Here is a 21,397-nt window from a genome sequence, read left to right as displayed (position 1 = left end):
GGCTCCCGAGCCCCGCCCCGCCCCGCTCCGCGCGCTCCTGGCGCCGTACCGACGGGCACGCGCCAGGCACCAGCACCGGCTCAGCGGCCGAGGCTTGCACAATAAACAAACCCCCGCAGGCCGCGCGTCCGGCAGGACGGTCGAGGGGAAGGCAGGGCGCGCGGCGGGAGAGCAGCTTCGGGTGGCCCATCGGCACGGAGCAGAGACGACCCAGAATCCTGCCCGCCGGGGAGGACGGGAGTCCTTGGCGCGAGCGCTTGGCAGCGGGGCTCCGGATCCCACAGCAGACACGGCCGGCCCTGTGTGCTCTTCCGTGGATTGCCACCTGCAAGGGCGAGGAAAGGGAGGCCGGGTGGAGGCGGCAGCGCCGCCCGCACCTCCACACACACCCCTTCCGCGGGGCGTAGGGCAAGCCTCTAGGATCTCACATCCCTTCTGTTCCTGCTGCGCAGTCAGGCTGGAGAACACCCCTTGGAGGTGACAGAGTCACACACCTGCAGGAACCCGCAAGTGTCAGTGAGAACACAAGGCAGTATAGCGGTAGTAGAGGGGCTCGCTTCTGACGCTCTCACGAACGACCTGAGGCGACCCTCCCTCCCCACAGGGGGAGAGGCGCGGTGGGAATGGTTGAGAAAGGACGTGCAAAGATCCTCTGGCGGTTAAGGAGTTCCACAGGTTCCCTCTGGAGTGAAGTAGAGGTCAGGTGGCGGCCCAGGGCAGGTGGTTTGTGCGAAGGGTCCTGTAAAGGCTTCTGGAGAGCCAGACCTCTCAGCAGGCTAATGGGACCCCAATCTGGGCTCTCTCTTGGGAGCAGAAACAACAGATGTAGGGACAGCAAAGCAGCATCTTGGAAGGGAGGAGCTGCAGGGTGGGGTGTCCTCCGCTGCCAGCAACTGGTGTTGAAAGAGCAAGGCCTCCTGGTACTGATGCCAGGCCTGGGGGCGACGAGAAGGAGCAGTTGGCTGGACCCTGCCTGGCTGGTGTGTGTGTTCACGTGTTGTATACGATCATGTGTGTGCAGGTGCCTATGGAGGTCAGATGACAACCTCAGGTGTTTCTGAGGCATTGTATACTTGTGTGTGTGCCTGTGTGTGCACCCTTGTGCGTGTGCGTGTGTGTGTGTGTGTGTGTGCGTGTGTGCGTGTGTGTGCATGCTTGCGGAGGTGAGAGTTTGGTATGAGAATCCTCCTGTATAACTCTTTACCCTGGCTTTTGAGACAGGGTGTGTCATTGAACTTGCGGCTCACCGTTTATATTAGGCTGGTTGACTTGCAGGTCCTTGGGATCTTCCTGTCTCTGCCCTTCAAGGTTGGGGTTACAGGCAGGCACTTCACCCCCAGAGCTATCATCCATGTTTTCTCCCATTTTCTTTTTCTTTTTCCTATGGGGGGTGGGAGTTGAGAGGGCAGGCAGGTTCTCTTATTGGTTTGAAACTGACCAAGTAAGCTAGTTGGTCCCTGAGCCTCAAGGATATGCCTATGTTGACCTTCCCAGTACTGAGGTTACAGTCATGTGCCACAAAGTTCAGCTTTAAATTTATATATATATATATATATATATATATATATATATATATATATATATCACTCTGGAATCAAACTCAAGACCTTGTGCTTGCAATATAAACAAGACAAACAAAGAAGCGAAGAGCGAAGACTGATCTCTTTCCAGTGTCCTGGCTGGTTTTAACAGGGCAAAGCCCTGTTCTTACAGTGGGGACCTTGAGTCCAGTTTGCCATAGGCAGGATCAGGGCAGGCATTTGTGGCTGGAACTGGGGTGCCACCATCTTGCCTGGATATGGATCAGAGATGGGAGACTGATGTGGGACAGAGAGACCAGTGTAGACACAGGCAGTCAGAGGGCGTTCTTTCTGCTCATCTGGTGTCTGTCCTTGGACAGGTAGCCAATGGGTGATAGGATGGGATGTGGGTGGAGGGTGCTGTGCGGGGATTGTAGAGTACAAAAAGGCTTTGTGCACACAAATAACCACTGGAGAATCCAGGCAAGTTAAACACACAGCTTACCTCTTCAATCGCAGGAGATGTGAAGCTGCTCCTCCTGGACTGTCAGGAATGATGTGGCTTTACAGCCTGGTAACCCTTTGCTGTCTGGTGAGTCAGGCCCTGCCCGCATCTCCCAGAATTTGCTTATCGCAGACCCTTTCTCCTTAAAAACCTTGTATTGTTTTTAGGCCGTAAAAACCCTTTCTTACCAGTGATGTCACTTGTGCTTTGTAACAGCCTAAGGGACTTCTAGGTTATCTTAGGGCCAGGCCAGTCCTGACACACACGGGCCTTATGCGGGCCTTATGCTGACCTCTGTCAAGCTCCCTAGACCCTAAATCTTGGGCACCGTCTCTGTGTCAACAGTTCAACAGAACCTACTCTTGTGACAGAAGCCAGATGTACTTTGTAACGAATTGTCTTAAATTGTGGTGCACTCGTCTGAGGTCATTGTTATCTGAATACTTTATTCCAAAATTGGGCTGTGCTTACCTATGGCTAAAGTAGAATGATCTGGGCCAGACGCTAGAAGTTTTGGTCCGGAGTCGGTTTACAATCACTTGGACCCAGCCGAGATTCATCCGTACTCACCCTGATTGGTTTTCCCCTGCTTGTGGTAAAGCCTGCACCAACACTGGGATGCGTGCCTGGGCTTGGGCATATATGGTGAGCACACCCAAGTGTAAAGGCTGTGTCCGTGTAGAGGGAGGCCCAGGCACATGGTGGCACAGTTTTTGAGGACACTTAGGAGGTTACTGAGCACTGCTCGGGGGCCTTTCCTGTCTCCCCACATGGAGGCCCACCTGTGTCCCTCTACCATCCTCCCAGAGCACGCACCTGATTCTCTCTCTCTCACCTCACACTCACCTGGAGCAGCCTCTCGTCACCTGTCCCTGGATTATCCATTTGACTCTCAGACTTGGCAAATATCCTCCCTAGGAGCTTTCAGTTTCACGTCTGCCCACAACACCAAGCCTGGGCCTACTGGCTCTCTGATGGCACAGTTACAGCGGGCCGGTGGCTGACACAAGCCCTGGAGGGCCAGGGTAGGATTCTGTGGGCACCCAGCAGAGCACAAGGGAGGCGCGCGCGCGCACACACACACACACACACACACACACACACACACACACAGTCCTTTGGATGGGGAAGCTGGCTTTAGAAGCACCTTCCATTGCGTGCCCAGATGATGCTTTTGGAACATCTTATGTCCTGAGAGAAGTGTGTCAGGCAAGGTCCAGCTGACAGCACAGGGGACTTTTCGTCTCCTCCACATATGGGGTAGCCTGTGGGACTAGTTCGACTAGGATGCTCTCTTCCTGGGCTAGTCTCCAGGGACTGATCCGGGAGCATCTGTGACCTTGGTTCCTAAGGGCATGTGAAGTGTCTGTCAGTGCAGCGCCCCTCAAAGAGAAGCGCTCTCACCTGGAGGACCCCTCACTTGAAACACCCTCAACTGGAGCACCCTTGAACTGAAACACTCTTAGCTGGAGAACCCTTCACCTGGAGCACCCTCAGTGGGATCACTCATTACCTGGAACCCTTCTTTCTTGGAGCACCCTTCTCTTGAGACACCCCCTCATCTAAAACTATCCCCACCTTCATCACCCTCACCTTGATATCAGAGCACAGAAGACTGTATCCTGCCCAGGCTGCTGGGGTTCAACCCTACAGTGAGGGGGGAGATGAGGACTAAGGCTGCTGGCACCTTTGGCTCAGAGACAGGGGGCTAAGCGAGCACCAGAGAGCACTCCCTAGGCCTAGAGTGATAACTTTACTCCTTCCCTAAATCTCACCACTGGAGGTCCTCAGGCATGTCCTTGTGAGGCTCTGGTGTGGAGAGGGTGCTTGGGAGATACATGGCTGTGCCAAATCCTCCTCAGGTAGTTCCCTCACAGAACCCCTTGTGGGAAATGTGGCTGGGCTCTAAGGAGGTATGCTCTGAATGTTTTAGCACAGTATTGGTGAGCAATCCATCCTGAGACCGGATAGGCACTTTGTGCCCCTGATCCTCTCTACCCTCTTTTTCTATCTCTCCCTCCATTACTTACCCTGTGCCCATTCCCATTTCTCTTCCTTTCCCCACCTAGACTCCTGCACCCTCTCCTTTTCTTCTGCCCTGTCCCTACCCTGATTGAGAAGCTCAAGAGCTCCAGAGAGAAGCAGATGGGGCATCTGTTGTCCGATGGCCCTGATGACAGGGTGAGGGCACCAAGGTTTTCTGCTGGCCTGTGCTCTGGCCTGCCTCACCCCCTGTCAAGGCTGAGGATGACTCAGGGCCCAGCTGTCACCTCAGCAGCACGCGTCGCCTAGTGATGGCCGTCTCCCAGCAACGGTCGTTTCCTAGCAATGGGATATTTTCCCCTGGCCCTGGCTGGAGCCAGTGGCTATTTTTAGCTTAGCTTCAAATCAATCAGCAGCTGCATTTTGGGCTCCTCAGAAGATGCAAGGTGTTGGGTGGGGGGCTTCTCAGCAAATGAGAGAGAGAGAGAGAGAGAGAGAGAGAGAGAGAGAGAGAGAGGGAAACCTCAATGCCTGGCCCCCTGAAGTGCTAGGCTGATGATGGATGCATCCAGATCCCATGGGAAGGGGTGGGAACCTGAGACTGCTTGGGAGCTGGCAGCTATGATTCTGTCGTGGATGAGGTCTCTGTGTTCAAGGGGCTGACGTCTGAATCACCCTGAAGCTGCCCAGGCCCGGCCGGGTACAGTGATCCAAGGCAGTGATCACAGTGGGTGCCACTGACTGACTTTAGTTGCCTCCTGGTACCCCCTGCCCATCAGTTACAGGAGTTGTCTCCCTTCTTCCCATCTTGCCAACCCACCTAGTAGCACACACACTCAGTCCTGGCTGTAAGGGTCCTGGGGCCATGGACCCAGCTAGGGACACGGGAAGAGTCTCTGGTCAGCTCTATTCAGCCCCCACCTGGCTTCAACTAAAACTTGAGATCTGCGAAGGGGAAAGTCTTGGGCAAGTGGGAGATTTGTCCCCCTTTCCTCACAAGATCAGGGAGAAACCCACTCACCCACTGCCAGGAGGACCTGGGGAAGTGCTCCTGCCATCCTTCCCATTTATATTTTGTGGCAGTGTTTGTTCAAAGCCCCATCCTGGGGCCGTTGTCATCCCAGTGACTGTCTACTCTTCTCGCTTGTAACTTTTCCTCAGATTGTCTCGTTGGATGGCCTGCTTACCATGAGCCTGCTCTATGTCTGCCATGAGCTTTCCTGCTGAATGTTGGAGCTGCCCATCCTCCACTCTGCCCAGGGCCCAGCATGCTGCAGATACATCATCAATGTCCTCGACCTGCAAAGGCATGTGTCACAGGGGTCAGCAGGGCTGGAGGTGGGCGGCCTGAGTGGTGGCGCTTGTAACAACTGAGGCCTCTGCTGTCCCCCACTGCATCCCATGGGGTGCAGTACAAGGCCCTGGGGAAGACAGGGCAGGAAACAGGTCTCAGCATGGTTTCCAGCCTAGTCCTACAAGCCCTGTAATGGATAATCTTGGTTGTCAACACATTTGAGAAGAGAGAACTTCAATTGAGGGATTTCTTCCATTAGATTGGCCTGTGGACATGTCTTTGAGACTTTTCCCTGACTCTGAACACATCTACCTACCTATCCATCTATCCATCTGTCCATCTGTCTGTCTATCTATCTATCTATCTATCTATCTATCTATCTATCTATCTATCTATCTATAATAATAAAAGAAAAAGAGGCATTTTCTTTTCTTTCTTTTTTTTTTTTTGTTGTTTCTTGTTTTTCAACACAAGGTTTCACTGTGTAGACCTCAATGCCCTGGAACTCACTTCTGACTCATAGAGATTCACCTGCCTCTACCTCCTGAGTGCTGAGATTAAATGTGTGTGCCACCACTGCCTGGCAAGATGCATTTTCTTAATTGCTGATTGATATAGGAGGATGCACCCTACTGTGAGAAGTGCCATTCCTGGGAAGGTGGACAAGCCAGGGAGAGCAAGCTGATAAGCAGCATTCTTTGGTGGTCTCTACTTCAGTTCCTGTGTTCAGTTCCTGCCCTTGCTTCCTTCTATGACGGTCTGTGGCATGGACGTATAAACCAAATAAACCCTTTACTCTCCAAGTTTGTTTGGGTCACTGTTTCACCTTAGCAACAGAAAGTAACTAGAAACCCCTCTTTGGGTCAAGAGTTTTGAGATGCTGTGTGCTCTTGGCTAAAGCCAGGCAAACTAGCAGTTTGTGGCAATTCTGACCTTTGTAGTTTTCTGCACAAGGCTGCAAGCTTCCATGCACCATTTCCCAACTCCCTCAAGTACACCTTTGCTTGATTTGAGATCTTTTTGTATTTTTTGTTCTGACTTGTGTGGGAAGAAAGATGTCTTTCTTCTTTTCTTTCCTTCTCCCCATAACCCCACCTCAGCGAAGTGAGGTGTATGTAGCCTTGGCTGACCTGGACTCACTGTGTAGACCAGGCTGACCTCAAACTCATAGATATCCTCCTGCCTCTGCCTCCCGACTGCTGGGACCACAGGTGTGCACCACCACACCTGGCTCCCATTTCTTAAGGGCACTAAATCTTGTAGGGAAGCCCCCAAGCTGAGCATAAACAGCGAATAGTTACCTGAGCTTGGGGATGCCGTTATCCATTTGCTCATTTCCCCCTTTGGGTACCAGGTATGTTGGATTCTGAGGCTCATCGTTGCTTTCTGGGATCTATGCCCATGGGCATCAGAGTGCTGAGAGCCACTTATGCTCCTCAAGTGCCCCTTTTCCTGACGATTGTGAGCAGTGGCATCTGTCTAGATGTTCTCCCACGGTGATAGAATCACTTTTATGTCAATAAAAGATGAAGATGGGGCGGGGAAAGTCTAATATAGAGACTCAGGTCAGGTGAGAGCTTCTTTTAGACTAGGTTACACCTTGGAGTTCCTCTTCTCCTGGAAAAGGCTCCAACTCTGAGACTGGCCAGCTCATGACCCATGTCACCACTAGAGGGCGCCTGGAGACTACTGTCTGCCTCAGTGGCCTGCGATGGGGAGACAGCCCAAGAATTGCCGAAGTACCCTGCAAGCTCTTAGACCTGGACAGCTGTGGTTGTAGTTGATCCAAGTGTCCTGTGTCCTTCTCTAAATGCCTTGGCATCTGCTTTGCTCTCATCAGGCTACGCCAGGCCTTTTAATTTCTTTTTTCCATTTCCAGTTTTATTTTAAAGCACATTCTCCACCGCCCCCACCCCCACCCATAGGGTTTCTCTGTGTAGCTTTGGCTGTCCTAGACTCGCTTTCTAGACCAGGCTGGCTCGAACTCAGAGATCCGACTGCTTCTGCCTCCCGAGTGCTGGGAATAAAGATGTGAGTTACCACCACCCGGCTGAAGATTTGTTTGTTTGTTTGATTTTTGTTTTTCGAGACAAGGTTTCTCGGTGTAGCCTTGGCTGACCTGGAACTCACTCTGTAGACCAGGCTGGCCCAGAACTCATACAGATCCATCTGCCTCTGGCTCTGCCTCCTGAGTGCTGGGATTAAAGGTGTGTGCCACCACTGGCTGGCTGAAAATATTTTATTTATTATTTATTTTTCACATTTATTTTTTACCTTTAAGTGTGTGTGTGTGTGTGTGTGTGTGTGTGTGTGTGTGTACCAGTGCCCATGCGTGAACACACATGGATGCATTTGTCTGTTGTCTGTGGAAACAAAAGGTGTCAGATTCCACGAAGGTGGAGTTTCATGCTGTTGTGATCCTCTTGCTGTGGATTCTGGGAACACAGCTTACGTCCTCTGCAAACTCTGTAACATGTCCTTAACTGCTGAGCCATCTCTCCAGCTCACTTTATTTTATTATTTATTTATGTTTTTTTTTTCTTTTGTTTTGCTTTGTTTTGTTTTTCAGACAAGATTTCTATGTAGTTCTGGCTGTCCCACTCTCTAATAGGCTAGGCTAGCCCCAAACTCAGAGATCCTCCTGTTTCTGCCTCTTGAGTGCTGGGATTAAAGGTGTGCACCACCATGCCTCACTATTTACTACTTATTTTGTTTGAGGCAGAGTCTCTCTAAATAGCCCTAGCTGTTCTGGAACTCACTATGTAGGCCCAGCTGGCTTTGAACTCACAAGGATCTGCCCGTCTCTGCCTGCTGAGTTTAATTTTGAGATTAAAGGCATATGCCACTATGCCCAAAATATTACTTATTTTGATACAAGGTCTCACTGTGTAACTTGAAGGTCTGGAACTCTCTACATAGACACCAGGCTGGCCTAGACTCAGAAAAATCCACCTGCCTCTGCCTCTCATGTGCTGTACCTGCTTCTCATGTATCACACCTGATATCTTATTTCTATTTCTATGTAAGTGTGTGTGTTTCCCATATATGTGTGGGTGCCCTTGGAAGCCTGAAGAAAGGATTGGATCTCCTGGTCTGAAGTGACAGATGGCTGTGAGCCGCCTGATGTGGGTGGCGGAAACCAAACTCAAGTCCTTTGCAAGAGCTCCAGGTTCTTTTAACTGCAGAGCCATCTCTCCACCTGCCTTGTTTTTCATTTTTTTTAAAGATATGATTGTTGTTGTTGGGCACTGGGAATGGAATCCAAGGCCATGCACATTCCTGCAACACCTCCTCCTCCCCACCCCGACCATTTTCAAGGATGCCCTTAAGAAGAGTTCAGAGCTTTTGCCCCACCATGCAGCCCATCTGTATTACCATTCCCTTAGCTGTTGCAAAATGCCCAACAAAAGCACTTTGAGGAAGGGTTTACTTTAGAGCACGGCCTGAGGACATAGAGTCCATTCTGGCAGGGAAGGCAGGGTGGCGGGAGCGTGAAGTGACTGGTCATCTCCCATCTATAGTCAGGAAGCAGAGAGAGTTGGGGGCTGGTCTCATTGCTCCTTTCCCACCCATTCCTATTCATTCTGGAACTCCAGCCACTCTAGCTGAAGTGTCTCAACAAGGCAAACCTTCACTGTCAACCAAGTGAGCTGCTGGCAATGTTAAGGAGCCAGCACAGAGGGCCTGGTTTTCAGTCTAACTCAGGGGATGACTGTGTCTTTTCCCCATTGGCTGGGCTCAACACCACAGTCCTTAAAGACTGGTTAGTTTTAAGAGAATTTGTACTCCTGGCAGTGGTGGCACACACCTTTAATCCCAGCGCTTGGGAGGCAGAGGCAGGAGGATCTCTGTGAGTTCGAGGCCAACCTGGTTTACAGAGTGAGCTCCAGGACAGCCAAGACTACACTGAGAAAACCTGTCTTGAAAAACAAAAACAAAAACAAAAACAAAAACAAAAACAAAAAAAAAAGAGAGAGAGAGAGAATCTGTGAAAAGAAAATGAATGGGTAAAAGATCACTTTAATCCAAGAATATAGCAATGTCTTTGTGTAAACTAAAGTTTTACCAGGTATGGGGGTAGATGAAAACATTTGCATAAAAATCTAAAAAGGTGGGGAGATAAAAAGATTTGGATTCTTTGCCACAACCATACTTTTATAGTATTTGGTAGAAGAGATTCTTATTTAATGTTTCTTACAAGCGCAGACACAGCACACTGCTTATCCACTCATCAGGAAGGCGCGGGCCACTTTCACCTTCTGACTATTATAATAACCTTGTTTTGGCCCCCTTGTCTGGGAGAGGGTAATCAGCATTTTAAAGTTCTTCCCTAGGCTGGGAGCAGGACCAACCACTCCCTCCCACTGAGACCACTGGGTCTCATTTCTGTCCCTGAGTCCAGGTTCAGGTCAACACGAAGGATTTCAAATGGAACCTGGAGGAGACAGAGGTAGAGCCCTGGGGTTGGAAAGAGATCCGCAGGAACTTCCCAAGGCTGGTCTTCCCTCTACCCATCCCTCTAGTCAGAACCAGAACCAGTCAGAACAAGCTGCTCCAAAGAAGCTCTTCTCTTTTGGGGAATTTAACAGCAACTTTAACGTGTTATTTTAATTTTATTTTAAGAGGGTCTCATGTAGCCCACAGTGGCCTTGAACTCTCTATGGAGCCAAGAATGACCTTGAACATCTGTGCATTTTCCTCTACTTCCTGCCTGCTGGGATTGCAGGCAAGACCACTGCACTCCTACTAACATTATTTTGAAGATCAAACCCAGGGCTTTATGCCTGTGTGGCAGGCACTCTATAACCTAGCCACATCCTCAGGTCTCCTGGGTTATCTCTGAGATTCTGTTTCAGTTGATCTGTGGCTTGTTCATGCAGGTCTTCCAGAGTGCCTCATTTTTTTTTCTTTTCCCTTTTTATTAAAGATTTATTTGTTTATTATGTATACAGTGTTCTGCCTGCATGTACACCTGCACTACAGAAGAGGGCACTAGATCTCATCTCAACCATGTGGTTGCTGGGAATTGAACTCGAGAACTTTGGAAGAGCAGCCAGGGCTCTTAACCCCTGAGCCATCTCTCCAGCCCAAGTACCTCATTTTTCATATAGGTGGGTCTGAGAACGTATGGTGCAGAAAGAGGTCCACTCTGCCCACGCTGCTCCTTCCAGAGCTAGCCAGTGCTCTTCCTTTTTCCCAAACCCAAGGATTGGTTTAGCACCATGCTCTCTGTAACCTCCCTTATGGGACACAGGTCCACTGGGACACAGGGGTTCTAATCCCTCGTCCCCGGAGTGCCAGCAGTAGGGTACCAGTGTTCAGTTGTTGGCTGCAGACCTCTTCCACTCCCTCTTTCAGAAAGGGACAGTTCCACTGTCCACTGAGGCCCATTGAAGATCAAGTGAGGTGAACAGCCCTACAGATCCCAGTAGACAGCGACCCCCACCCACAAGAGTCCAGGGTCCTGGGCATCTCCAAAAGGGGAAACAGAAGCGTTACCTACTTCAAGCGGGTCTTGGACCAGCTCCCGCCTCGAGCCCGCCCCGCCCCCACAAGGGCGCTGCAATTGGCGGAAAGTTCTGGGGCTCGTGGCGATTGGTCCGAGAGCGAAGCCCCCGCCCCCTAGCCGCGGAGCTCAGAAGGGGCTGAGCCGAGGGGTCGCCGGTTGTGGGGACGCGCCGGGCCGGGCGGCCGCGCCGCGGGCTGCTAGCGCTGCGGCCCCGACCCTCCCGGGGCAGCAGCCCGAGCCCCCGGCGCGTCCCCGAGCCATGCTGGTAGCCGCGCTTCTCTGCGCGCTGTGCTGCGGCCTCCTGGTTGCATCCGCTCGCGCCGGCTACTCCGAGGACCGCTGCAGCTGGAGGGGCAGGTACGGTCCCCAGGAGGGACTGCGGGAAGGGTTTCTCTTCTCTTCTTTTCATTTTTTTTTCCATCTTGGGTTGGAGGGCTCCCTTCCACTGGGAAATGAGGAAACGCAGACCTCAATGTTCTGTTCCACAGAGTGAGCGCAGGTGTTGGTGGCCGCGGGAAAGGGGGTGAGCGAGCTAGGGGAACAAGGGCCACCCACCTGAGAACCACCGTCCTCTCCCCAGCGGTTTGACCCAGGAGCCCGGCAGCGTGGGGCAGCTGACCCTGGATTGTACTGAGGGCGCTATCGAGTGGCTGTATCCAGCCGGGGCGCTGCGCCTGACCCTGGGCAGCCCCGATCCGGGCACGCGGCCCAGCATCGTCTGTCTGCGTCCAGCGCGGCCTTTCGCTGGTGCCCAGGTCTTCGCCGAACGGATGGGCGGCAACCTAGAGTTGCTACTGGCGGAGGGCCCAGACCTGGCTGGGGGCCGCTGCATGCGCTGGGGTCCCCGCGAGCGCCGAGCCCTTTTCCTGCAGGCCACACCACACCGCGACATCAGCCGCAGGGTTGCTGCCTTCCGTTTTGAGCTGCACGAGGATCAACGTGCAGAAATGTCTCCCCAGGCCCAAGGTCTTGGTGTGGATGGTGAGGGACTAGACGGGCTGGGGAGGAGGTGGGTGTCAGAAATTGGCCGTCTACCCACGCCTAATGGGAATGGGCCTTGCCACCCCCACTGTACAGAGGGTCCAACCGTACTTGACTGAGGCCACTCTGGTGCAGAACACAGTGGCTTCCAGGTCATAGGGAGGTGAGTTGGGAGTGCTCCCTCCTATCCCTCCTCCTCCTCTTAGGGAAAGAGCAAGAGGGAGCAAATGCTGGGGAAGCCAGCCTTAGGTCTCTGGTTTCTGGGGGGTTGGGGGAAGGGGTGGGCTGGGCTGGAATCAAAGCGTATGGCCAAAGCTGTCCAGGGCTCCCTGGCCTGGTGGTGACCTTCCTCCCCTCCCCCAGCCCAGCCAACAAAAGTCCAGTGTGCCTCTTAGTCTCCATGGAGACGCCTGCCCTGCCTCCCTGCAGGGCACCAGGCCCAGTGCCTGCTCTTCTGGAACTTGCAGCCTGACCCTGCAGGGAGGGGATGGCTCTCTCTGACTGTTCTGCCCTAGCTAGGGACCCCAGAACCAGAGTCTACCAGAATATCTTGCTACCCGTTCCGGGCCTGGAAGGCAGCTCTGGGAGGTCACAGAAGGTTCTCAAGTGTTGGTATGAGTTTATGAGATGGGTGTGCAGGAATGTGCACGAGGCACTGAGGTGCCCGTCAGCAGGCGTGCGCCAGCAGGGTGTCCTCGGGCTGTATGATTGCTGGGAGAAGGGTTTAATCACCAGCTCTGGTACCTTTCCCTGCTGGGAGGAGTTGTGGGCTCGCGCTGAGAGCACAGGCCTGGCTAATTACCCGCTTTGCATGGTAGGTGCCTGCAGGCCCTGCGGTGATGCTGAGCTCCTTCTGGCTGCATGTACCAGTGACTTCGGTGAGTTTTCCCGTTGTGGGGGAGCCTAGGGTCTGCCCTGGACTCCCACCTGCCCACTACTGGCCACCATGTCTCTTCATAGTGATCCATGGGACCATTCATGGCGTCACCCACGACGAGGAGCTGCAAGAATCAGTCATCACTGTGCTGGCCACCCGTGTCATCCGCCAGACACTGCCACTGTTGCAGGAAGGGAGCTCGGAGGGCCAGGGCCATGCCTCCTTTCGTACCTTGTTGCGCTGTGGTGTGCGTCCTGGCCCAGGCTCCTTCCTCTTCATGGGCTGGAGCCGATTTGGCGAAGCTTGGCTGGGCTGTGCTCCCCGCTTCCAAGAGTTCAGCCGTGTCTATACAGCTGCCCTTAGAGCCCACATCAACCCATGTGAGGTGGCACTGGACTGAGAGACCTGGGAGCAAGCCCTGGCTGGACCTTCCTCTGGAGATGGGGTGCTGGGGAGGGATGATAGGAGGGTGGGGGGGAGGGTGTGGCTCAGGTGGCATCCTGGTGCCCACAGGGAGATGATAGAATACTGAATAACCGGATCACACCGGCCGCTGTAGACATGGTCTTCTGTGGCACACTCAGCTCTGCTCCTGCCTCACTTGCTCTTCTCTCTGCTGCCCTCCTAAGCCTTCTTAGCCTGCTGACCAGTGAGCACTTGCTTCCTCTAACTCCAGAGTGCTGTTGGGGCTCAAAGCAGCAGTGCTGTAATTCTCAAGACTTGGGCTAATTTGAGGTGTTTTGTTTTGTTTTTTTTTTTTAAGGTGGCCTGGGGGGGGGGGCAAACAGACAGACACCACTTCTAGCTCTGACCGAGGTCTGTTAGGGAGGGGTGCTGTACCCTGGCAGTGTGCCATTCCCTTCCATGGTCCTTGTGAGCCATACAGTCATCCTTGGCCCGGTCCCGCCCTTGGAGAAGAATGGGCCCCTCTGTCCGGAGGCCCCTGAGACGTGCTGAGCATCCAGACATGGCAAAGCGCCTGCAGGGTGTGGGGTCTTCACTGCAGGATCCTGCTTGTTCGTTTCCGGCGGGAGAGATGCACAATGGGGTCTCTAAGGACTGTTTCCCGCCACTGGCCCCATTGTTGCCGTCCCCGCCTTCCTCCTGGGCCTCTCTATTTCGTAAAAGGCTAGTGAGACCCTGGACAGACAAAGACTTTGGCCTGAAAGCCCTTGCGTGAGGTGTGCCCTAGGTTTCTTAGGACCCAACCAAACAGATTCCTGGGAAACTGCCCCAGCTCTAGTGCTGAGTGGAGTGGGAGTGGAGTTCCAGAAATGCCTTTCTATCCTTGCCTGACCTCCCTTTAAAGCTTTTCATCCATCATCAGTCCAGTGAACTAGTCATTGAGGCTGGGAGGGGGATAAGGCAGTGCAGGGACCAGACCCATGGTTCCTTGTCCCAGACTGTGCCCATGCAGGTACCTGGTGGTGTCACACCCTGCGTAGGCCCTGGGATGGCTACTTGGGGATGTTTATAGTCAGATAACTTTAATAACTGGGGATGGACAGAGAGCAGCATGCTCCTTTAACTTAGAGTGCTTATGGAGTGGGCAGGGTGATGAAGGTAAGAGATCACTCCTGAAGAGCAGGCAGCACCATTTTCTTCCACTATCTGCCTCTGAACTGGCTCCTTGCTGTTTAACTCTCATCTCCCCAAACTCCACGGAGTGCGAAGGGTTTAAACCCTCGCCTTTCCATCTGGTGAAGCCTTCCAGGTGAAAGGCAGGCCCAAAAGTGGAAGCAGGGACAGCAGGGGGAATGGTGTGTATGAGGAGGTAGACCAAAAGCAGAGGAAACGGTCTGGGAAGTCCTGTGTGGAGACACCACCTCTAAGTAGAGAGCCCAGACAGCTGAGGAGCAGAGTGTGGGTGCCAGTGTCAGGTAAAATTGCCAGGGCTTTCTGGGTGCTCTAGGTCTCAGAACACTGCCAGGAGCAGCAGACAAGAATAGCTGTACCCAAGCAACCCTGTCTAGAATTCAGTACGTGGGAGCGTTTGGATAAAGTTCTCCTGGCGGCCAGATTCTGAGCTGGGTGGGGCAGAGCCTCTTTCTTCAGAATACACATGCTTCTGCTGCCTTGGGATACCTATCTTTCAGATTGCTTTGGAGGAAAACACTGTACCTGGGGGATAGGGTAGTGGTCTTGGGCATGCGCAATTTGGAAGTCATCACTGTCTCTGCTAGGGCTAGCAGAGGAGAATCAGGCCAGGACTGATCATGGACAAGTATATTCACAGACATTTAGTCTTTTTAAAAAAAAATAATTTATTTTAAGTTTATTTTATGTGCATCAGCGTGAAGGTGTCAGATCCCTTGGAAGTAAGCTGCCATGTGGGTGCTGGGAATTGAACCCGGGTCCATTATGGAAGATCAGACAGTGCTCTTAACCACTGAGCCATCTCTCCAGCCCCAGACATTTAGTCTTAATGTAGGTGGTCAGTGTCCAGCAGCTTGACTGTTTCCATGCAGGGCCTTACTAGGAGTCACTCAACCTTTTATTTTTGAAGGAAGGAGACCTTCCGGGCTCCGGAGCTGTCTTCCACCCCAGGCTGGGCGACCTGCCAGCACCCAGCCCCTCACATCCGGCCCCCTCCTTCCACACTCACTAGAGAGCCAACATCTGTCAGTATCTGCCCGCCCCTCTCCTTCAACCCCAGGACACTTTCTATTTCCCGCCTAATTATTGTCATGGGGGTGGGGGAGCTGGAACGAAGTCCTCTGCAGTTTGCCTCTGGGTTTTTAGTAGGCTCTCAAAAAAAAGTCTTGGTCAGCAGAATTTTCCTGAAAGTGACTCTCCCAGTATAGGCCCTACCCTGGGCTGCGGGCCAGGAGCAGTAAGGCCTCAGGGAGATCCAGAGCTGTTGAGTGGACCCAGAAGCTGGCCGCTGTAAGTCTAGCCTAGCTCCTGGATTATCCCTGATCCGAAACCATCACCCGGAACCCACAGGAGGGGCCACGCCCCGCTGGGCGGAGAAGAATGAGTGACGGACTGTCCACGCAGGCTCCTTCCACTTCCGGCGTCTGATCGCGGCCTCCCTCTAGACTTGTGCGTCGCCACTGGGGCTAGGGTCTAGGGTAGGCTCCAGGACAGAGCATAGCTCAGGTCGGCTGTAGCGGTGAGGGCAGGCGCTACCGGCCAGGAGCCTTGGGAAGTGGGATCCTGAGCTGAGTGTCTGTCAACCATGGATCACGACGACCCAGCAGAGGCGTTAACTGAGCTGCGCGAGAAGCGGGTGGGATTGCTGGAGTTACTGCAAGCGGCGGCAGGCTCCGGGCTGGCTGCCTACGCTGTGTGGGCGCTGCTTCTGCAGCCGGGCTTCCGCCGGGTGCCTCTGAGGCTGCAGGTGCGGCGCGGGGCCTTGGAAAGAGCCGGACCAATGGAGCAATTGGATCAATGGGTGGGACCTTGCTAGGCTACTGTAGGTAGTGTAAAGATGGGCGGGATCAGTTATGGTGCGGGACCTAACCTGGGAATCCGGAGAGTTGGGACCAATGTGTTGCAGAGCCTGGGCCTATCTTCATGACCAAGGCTGTATGAATGAAGCGGGAATTGTATTACTGAGGGGTTAGGGACAGGTGTATGACTGGAGAGAGGGCGGGGCCTCAGGGGCGGGGTGTGGCGGGTATCAATTTAAGGAAGGAAATATAGTAAGGCATGCACCGGCCCCCCCGCCTGGTGCTTTGGCCTGTGAGACTCTAGCCTCAGCCCACCAAATTCCTTACTCAGGTGCCCTACGTTGGCGCGAGTGTCCAGCAGGTTGAGCACGTGCTGTCGCTGTTGCGAGGCCGCCCTGGAAAAATGGTGGATCTAGGCTCTGGTGATGGCAGGATCGTAAGGCCTGTGTCTGTATATTCGTTGCCCCTCCCGTGGTGGCCCCTATCCCTGGATGTATCCAGGTCCCACACTCTTGGCTCCCATAGGTGCTGGCGGCCCACCAGTGTGGTCTCCGTCCAGCTGTGGGTTATGAGCTGAACCCGTGGCTTGTGGGACTTGCTCGGCTGCATGCCTGGAGGGCCGGTTGTTCTGGGAGTGTCTGCTACCATCGAAAAGATCTTTGGAAGGTACCCTACCAAACTTCATTTATTTTCTGTCTATTTTTGGGGGGGGAGATGGGGGCTTGAAGTCTGTAGTCAAGGCTTATCTCAAACTCACCATGTAACCTAGGATTACAGGTGTGCACCGTAAGACCTAGTTTATGCATAACTGGAGACCAAACCACGGGATTTCTGCATGCTAGGCAAGCACTCTACCGACTGAGTGACTCCTCCAGTCCTGATACCTTTATCTTCCAAGTTTTATGCTCTGAGTGACTACCATCCTGATACCTGGGTGGGCTGGAGGCCAGAACTCAGTGACCATGCCCTCCAGCTTATATCCTTGTTTCCCACAGGTGAGCCTCAGGGACTGTCACAATGTGTCTGTGTTCCTGGCCCCCAGTGTGGTAGGTCATGGGCCTGCAGTTCTGCTGGGAGGTCAGGGCCACAGTTTTGAAGCTTGGCTGTTCTCAGGCCTGGAATAGGTTCTTGGCCCAGCTGGGATGGGGCAGCTTTTTCTTACCTTCCCCTGTGGCCTCCCTCTTCCTGTTCTTTCCTACAGCTCCCTCTGCTGGAGGACAAGCTGCAAGTAGAGCTACCCGAAGGGGCCCGTGTGGTATCTGGACGATTCCCCCTTCCCACCTGGCAACCTGTAGCTGTGGTGGGCGAGGGCATGGACAGAGTCTGGGCCTATGATGTCCATGGTACTAGGCCAGCTGTGTCTTCTTGCGGGGTGCCCGTCAAGGCCATCCCAGAGTCTAGTTCTACCTCCATCTCTAAGGCCCCTGTTTGACAGGCTGGCTGACTGGATACAATAAAGACTCCATGGGTTCAATCCTGACTCTTTGTTCCAGGAATCACTTCATGGGATGGGGTGGGCAGCGGGTTCCATGCTGACTGTGAAGAGGTTTGATTTGTGCTCTGTGGGAGACTAGCTAGTGACTCCTGGTCCTTGGGCGCCGGGGCCTAGTGGAAGGCATTGCTTCTCCTTGGGGATCTCCTGGATTCACCAGCTTCCTCAGTCTCAGGATTTCCTGTTTGTACCTAATCATCGGGGTGATAAAACAAATCACTTATCTGACCATGGGTTCTTTCCCTTCCACCTAGATTAGGGCCCTGGGGTCACACCCAGCCTACCTGCCCAAGTGCTGGTCCACGTACTCCTGTAGCTCAGAAAGCTGCTGCTCTGCCATGGTGGCCCGGACCATCAGCTGTGCCCGTTCCCGTTCTAGCTTTGCCTGGTGGAGGCAGGACCCATGAGCCAGGGCAGGGTGTAGGGAGGAGGTCCCTGCTACTCCTTGGCCACTACCTGAGTGTCCTGGGAGAAGTCTTGCAGCTTCTGCTGGATTTGGGCCCAAGATGCAGTGTCCAGGCCCCTGTGAGGGGAAGGCAGGAGGGGCAGTCTCCAGGGCAGGCATAATACCTGATGTGTGGTTTTAGGACAGCATAGCGCTGCCTGGGGCCCTGGACCATCTGTACACAGAATTCTCTGACAAACTCAGTGACCTCTCGTCTACTAGGAGTCTACAAGAAGTTGCCCAATCCCTGGGAGGTATTGCCTCAAGAACCTGCCTGTTATATACAGAGGTCCAAAGCTACGGCTGGCCAGGCCACCAGGCTGTCAGCTTCCACCAAATCCAAGCTTCACCTACCAGATGAAAGCAGCCATCCATTTTTCTGTGGTTACCAGCGTCCCCCATACAAACCAAGATAGCCCAGAACAGGGATAAGAGAACCCTATGTGGCAGCCAGGGTTGCCAGAATGAACGAAGGCTGTGAAGCGTCTGGTTGCTTCTGCCTGACTCCTAGACCTCCCCTACACCGACAGGAGGGCACTCACAGTGACTGTGACCCGCCCTCCTTGGACGCGTCACCACATCCCTTCTCTGGGTACAGTAGCAGTGTCCTGTGTCGGCCATACTGTAAAAGGACAAGGCGGGTTTCCCTTGACTGAGGCCAGGGCGAGTCCTGGGGCTCTGGGCTTCAAGGCAGTTTTGGGCAGCAGGGAGGGGCCGCCTGGGCCCCAGTATTACCTCATCTTCCATTGGCTGGCTGACTTCAGTGGCCCAGTGCATGGGTAATGGCTCCAGGTTGATGGCGGATGCAAAAGTAGCCCTGAAAGTACCATGTGCCCTGTCGGGGGCTGTTTGTGCCAGGTGCTGCTCCTGCAGCACACTGACCCGCACAGCAGGTCACGTGGGGCCAGCCCAGCCCAGGAGCCGGGGTAGGAGTGGAGCCCACCTGCAGGTAGCTAGCAGCAACTCCTGCCTCCGGCTCACATCTGCCAGGCGTTTGCGGTAGGCCCGGGCGGCTTGCGCCAGTTGCTGCTCTCGGCTTCGGTGTGCAGCCCGAATGTCCTGCAGAGTGGCCTCCAGGAAAGTCCGAAGGGCCGCCTGACCTGGGCCATCAGCAGTATCCTGAGGGAGGTTAGGTGGGACAGAGTGAGGGTTAGAGCTGGTTTGGGACCAGGTTAGGAGCCGAGCTGGACAGAGTTGGTACATGGTCAGGCCCAACATTACCTCTGGTCCCTTACCTCCTCTCCCAGGGACATGGGACCTCCAAGTTTCTTTGTATCTGTCTGCCCAGCACCCCCAGACTTTCATCTTCAAGATGCAGAGGCTACTTCTGACCACTACAGACATAACTAAGTGCTCACCACTCTCTCTGTGGCATAGCGCTGCAGCTTGACAGCATACTCCTCATTCAGCTTCTTCAGCTGCAGCTGCAGCTGAGCATTTTCAGCTTCAGCCTGCCGGAGCTGACCCTGACAGGTGGACAGCACCTGGGAGTGCATAAGGGGCTCTTGCTCTGTTTGTAGAACTCCCACCTACCAGATCTTGAGGCTCACAGTGTGGGTAAACACTCACCATGGCTTGGGCAGATAGTTGCCGGCCAGCTGCCCTGGCTTCCTCTTGGGCTCCCTGCAACTGCCGGGCTAAGGCTGCCCTGTGGACATAGTACAGGCTCAGCGAGGCCACAGTGAGGTACTCCATCCCCTAAAGAAGGGTATCTCTCTGTCCACTGGGCTCTGCTATGTCCAGGTGAGGTGAAACTCACTCTCGTGCATCCAGTGCCTGCTGCCTGACTCTGTGATGCTCCAGTGCCCATTTCAATTCTTCCGGAAGCTTTTGCTGGCCTCCTGATGGCTGTAGGGTGAAGAAGACAGACGCTACGCTGGAATCCTCACCCCAGGCGGGCAGATCCCTGTGTGGGTGGCTGTGTACTCACGTTGCTTGTGCTGCCCAGACTCAGAAAGCCTGCCTTGCTGGGGCTGCACCTTCATGGGCAGAAGGGAAGAGGGGAGGGGAGGGGGCGGCAGAGACCTGTTTCATTGTCTCTGTGCGGGCGCCCGGCCTGGCTCTCTAAAGTGTTCATGGTAACCTGGAGTCTGTGGTAAGTGACAGTCAGGTCTGGGCTTCTCCACTGACCTCTTGTGGTGGCACCTGCTGGTGCCCTAGATTGGCCACTGTTTGTACCCTGTGTCCCTGGTAGGTACCATTTCCATGCAACTCTAGCTCTCGCACCCGACTTTCCAGTCGAAGAACCTGTGGACATCAAGGGTGAACAGGCACCACCTGGAGAAAGTTGCTATCCACGTGGGTACATGCAGGAGCACATACACAGGGGCCAGGCGGAGGCCCACAGACACAAAGGCTATGTTCACCCCCAGGCCCTTGAACCCCTCGATGGTGCTTATCCTGGTGTACAGTCTGTTCCAGAATGCACCTGGGCTGACACACAGAGCTTGCTCGGCTACTCACTTCCTTCTTCAGCTCAAAGACTTCAGCCTCATGCTGCTCGCGCAGGCGATGGGTTGCAAGCTGGAGATCGATGAGTTCCTTAGAAATCTGTGGGTAACCCGGGTGAGAGATGCTGCCAGTGGCCTTATGGGGTCTCTGCTCCTACCAGAACCCCACAGCCCCACAGCCACCTGCAACCGCTGGTCCTCACTCAGCTCCGGAGCTGCCTGATGCTCTGTCTCCAGGCTGGCGACCCAGGCTGGGTGCCCGGACACTCTAGGCAGGCAGTCCTCTGCTCCTGGAACAACCTGGTAAGGCACCACCACCCCACACCTAGGTGGGTCTCAGGCCTAGGTTGTGGAGCCCAGTCTTTTGGAGGCATTTCAGCACCAACCAGGTCAGCCCTGGCTGACACAGACACAGGATCCAGGGACTTCGTCCCTCCTGGTCTATGAAGGAAAGGAAGCCCCCCCCCCCCCGCCCCCGCCACATCAGTGTCTTGGGAGGACTCACATTCTCTGCAACTCGAAATGGGGCCGCTGGCCTGGGGCCTGGGGCTGCCACATACTCCATAGAAGAGAGGAATTCTGGCCCCTGATCTGTCTGATGGTGGCCTGCTTCCTGGCTGTCGTTGTGAGTGTTGCTGGTGTTGCCAAGGCCTCTGTTGATCTTAGAGATTGCCTATCTTGCCTACAAGGAAGGGCAAGGCGGTTCAGCGGTTAGGAAGAGTGGGACCCACAAACGAGATCCATTCTTTCCGGAGCCTCATGTCACCTGGGACATGCAGACAGGCACTCTGTAACAGGCCAGCTGGATCCAGGAGGGCATAACAACGCCACACCTGTGGCTGCAGTTGCGGCCAAGGTTGTCTTTATGTGGGATGCCCTCCCCTCCTGTAGGGATTTGCAACTATTTCCAGTGGTTCGTAATTAGGCCACCCATCTATCCACTAAG

At 54.1% G+C, this 21,397-nt stretch overlaps 3 protein-coding genes across 5 annotated transcripts; 2 read left to right on the top strand and 1 right to left on the bottom strand.

Annotated features, from left to right (window-relative positions):
- Window positions 1-10,958: 10,958 nt before the first annotated feature.
- Window positions 10,959-13,403, top strand: Metrn (meteorin, glial cell differentiation regulator). 2 transcript variants are annotated; one of them, XM_055604564.1, is made up of 4 exons: window positions 10,959-11,168; window positions 11,392-11,777; window positions 12,611-12,670; window positions 12,753-13,403. In XM_055604564.1, the coding sequence occupies exons 1-4, from the start codon at window positions 11,071-11,073 to the stop codon at window positions 13,067-13,069; spliced, it is 861 nt and encodes a 286-aa protein (XP_055460539.1). In that variant the 5' UTR covers window positions 10,959-11,070; the 3' UTR covers window positions 13,070-13,403. The 2 variants fall into 2 exon arrangements, with proteins under 2 accessions (XP_055460539.1, XP_055460538.1); XM_055604563.1 differs by having other exon boundaries at window positions 11,392-11,792.
- Window positions 13,404-14,922: 1,519 nt separating this feature from the next.
- Window positions 14,923-17,544, top strand: Antkmt (adenine nucleotide translocase lysine methyltransferase). Of its 2 annotated transcripts, XM_055604565.1 has the most exons (5): window positions 14,924-16,012; window positions 16,396-16,500; window positions 16,590-16,730; window positions 17,060-17,110; window positions 17,266-17,544. In XM_055604565.1, the coding sequence occupies exons 1-5, from the start codon at window positions 15,851-15,853 to the stop codon at window positions 17,494-17,496; spliced, it is 690 nt and encodes a 229-aa protein (XP_055460540.1). In that variant the 5' UTR covers window positions 14,924-15,850; the 3' UTR covers window positions 17,497-17,544. The 2 variants fall into 2 exon arrangements, with proteins under 2 accessions (XP_055460541.1, XP_055460540.1); XM_055604566.1 differs by lacking the exon at window positions 17,060-17,110 and having other exon boundaries at window positions 14,923-16,012.
- Ccdc78 (coiled-coil domain containing 78) lies at window positions 17,534-21,271 on the bottom strand. The gene is made up of 14 exons (XM_055604396.1): window positions 21,218-21,271; window positions 20,957-21,124; window positions 20,635-20,751; window positions 20,465-20,551; window positions 20,132-20,248; window positions 19,761-19,849; window positions 19,571-19,649; window positions 19,360-19,485; window positions 18,945-19,120; window positions 18,737-18,818; window positions 18,544-18,623; window positions 18,013-18,079; window positions 17,841-17,941; window positions 17,534-17,747 (listed from the first exon to the last, which is right to left on the bottom strand). The coding sequence occupies exons 1-14, from the start codon at window positions 21,269-21,271 to the stop codon at window positions 17,639-17,641; spliced, it is 1,452 nt and encodes a 483-aa protein (XP_055460371.1). The 3' UTR covers window positions 17,534-17,638.
- Window positions 21,272-21,397: the final 126 nt, after the last annotated feature.

This window comes from Psammomys obesus, unplaced genomic scaffold (assembly GCF_907164565.1).
Source record: "Psammomys obesus unplaced genomic scaffold, mPsaObe1.curated_primary_1811, whole genome shotgun sequence".
In the NCBI taxonomy this organism is placed as follows: Eukaryota; Metazoa; Chordata; class Mammalia; order Rodentia; family Muridae; genus Psammomys; species Psammomys obesus.
This window is presented reverse-complemented; position numbering and strand designations above follow the sequence as displayed.

Coding starts and splice junctions, on each gene's coding strand:
- Ccdc78 (XM_055604396.1), bottom strand. CDS start 21,271: ATGCCCTCCTGGATCCAGCTGGCCTGTTACAGAGTGCCTGTCTGCATG. Junction 21,125..21,217: donor TGCCTGTCTGCATGTCCCAG/GTGACATGAGGC, acceptor TAGGCAAGATAG/GCAATCTCTAAGATCAACAG. Junction 19,121..19,359: donor GCTATGCCACAGAGAGAGTG/GTGAGCACTTAG, acceptor AACCTCCCTCAG/GATACTGCTGATGGCCCAGG.
- Metrn (XM_055604563.1), top strand. CDS start 11,071: ATGCTGGTAGCCGCGCTTCTCTGCGCGCTGTGCTGCGGCCTCCTGGTT. Junction 11,169..11,391: donor CGCTGCAGCTGGAGGGGCAG/GTACGGTCCCCA, acceptor TCCTCTCCCCAG/CGGTTTGACCCAGGAGCCCG. Junction 11,793..12,610: donor CCAAGGTCTTGGTGTGGATG/GTGAGGGACTAG, acceptor TTTGCATGGTAG/GTGCCTGCAGGCCCTGCGGT.
- Antkmt (XM_055604565.1), top strand. CDS start 15,851: ATGGATCACGACGACCCAGCAGAGGCGTTAACTGAGCTGCGCGAGAAG. Junction 16,731..17,059: donor ATCGAAAAGATCTTTGGAAG/GTACCCTACCAA, acceptor TGTTTCCCACAG/GTGAGCCTCAGGGACTGTCA. Junction 17,111..17,265: donor TGTTCCTGGCCCCCAGTGTG/GTAGGTCATGGG, acceptor TCTTTCCTACAG/CTCCCTCTGCTGGAGGACAA.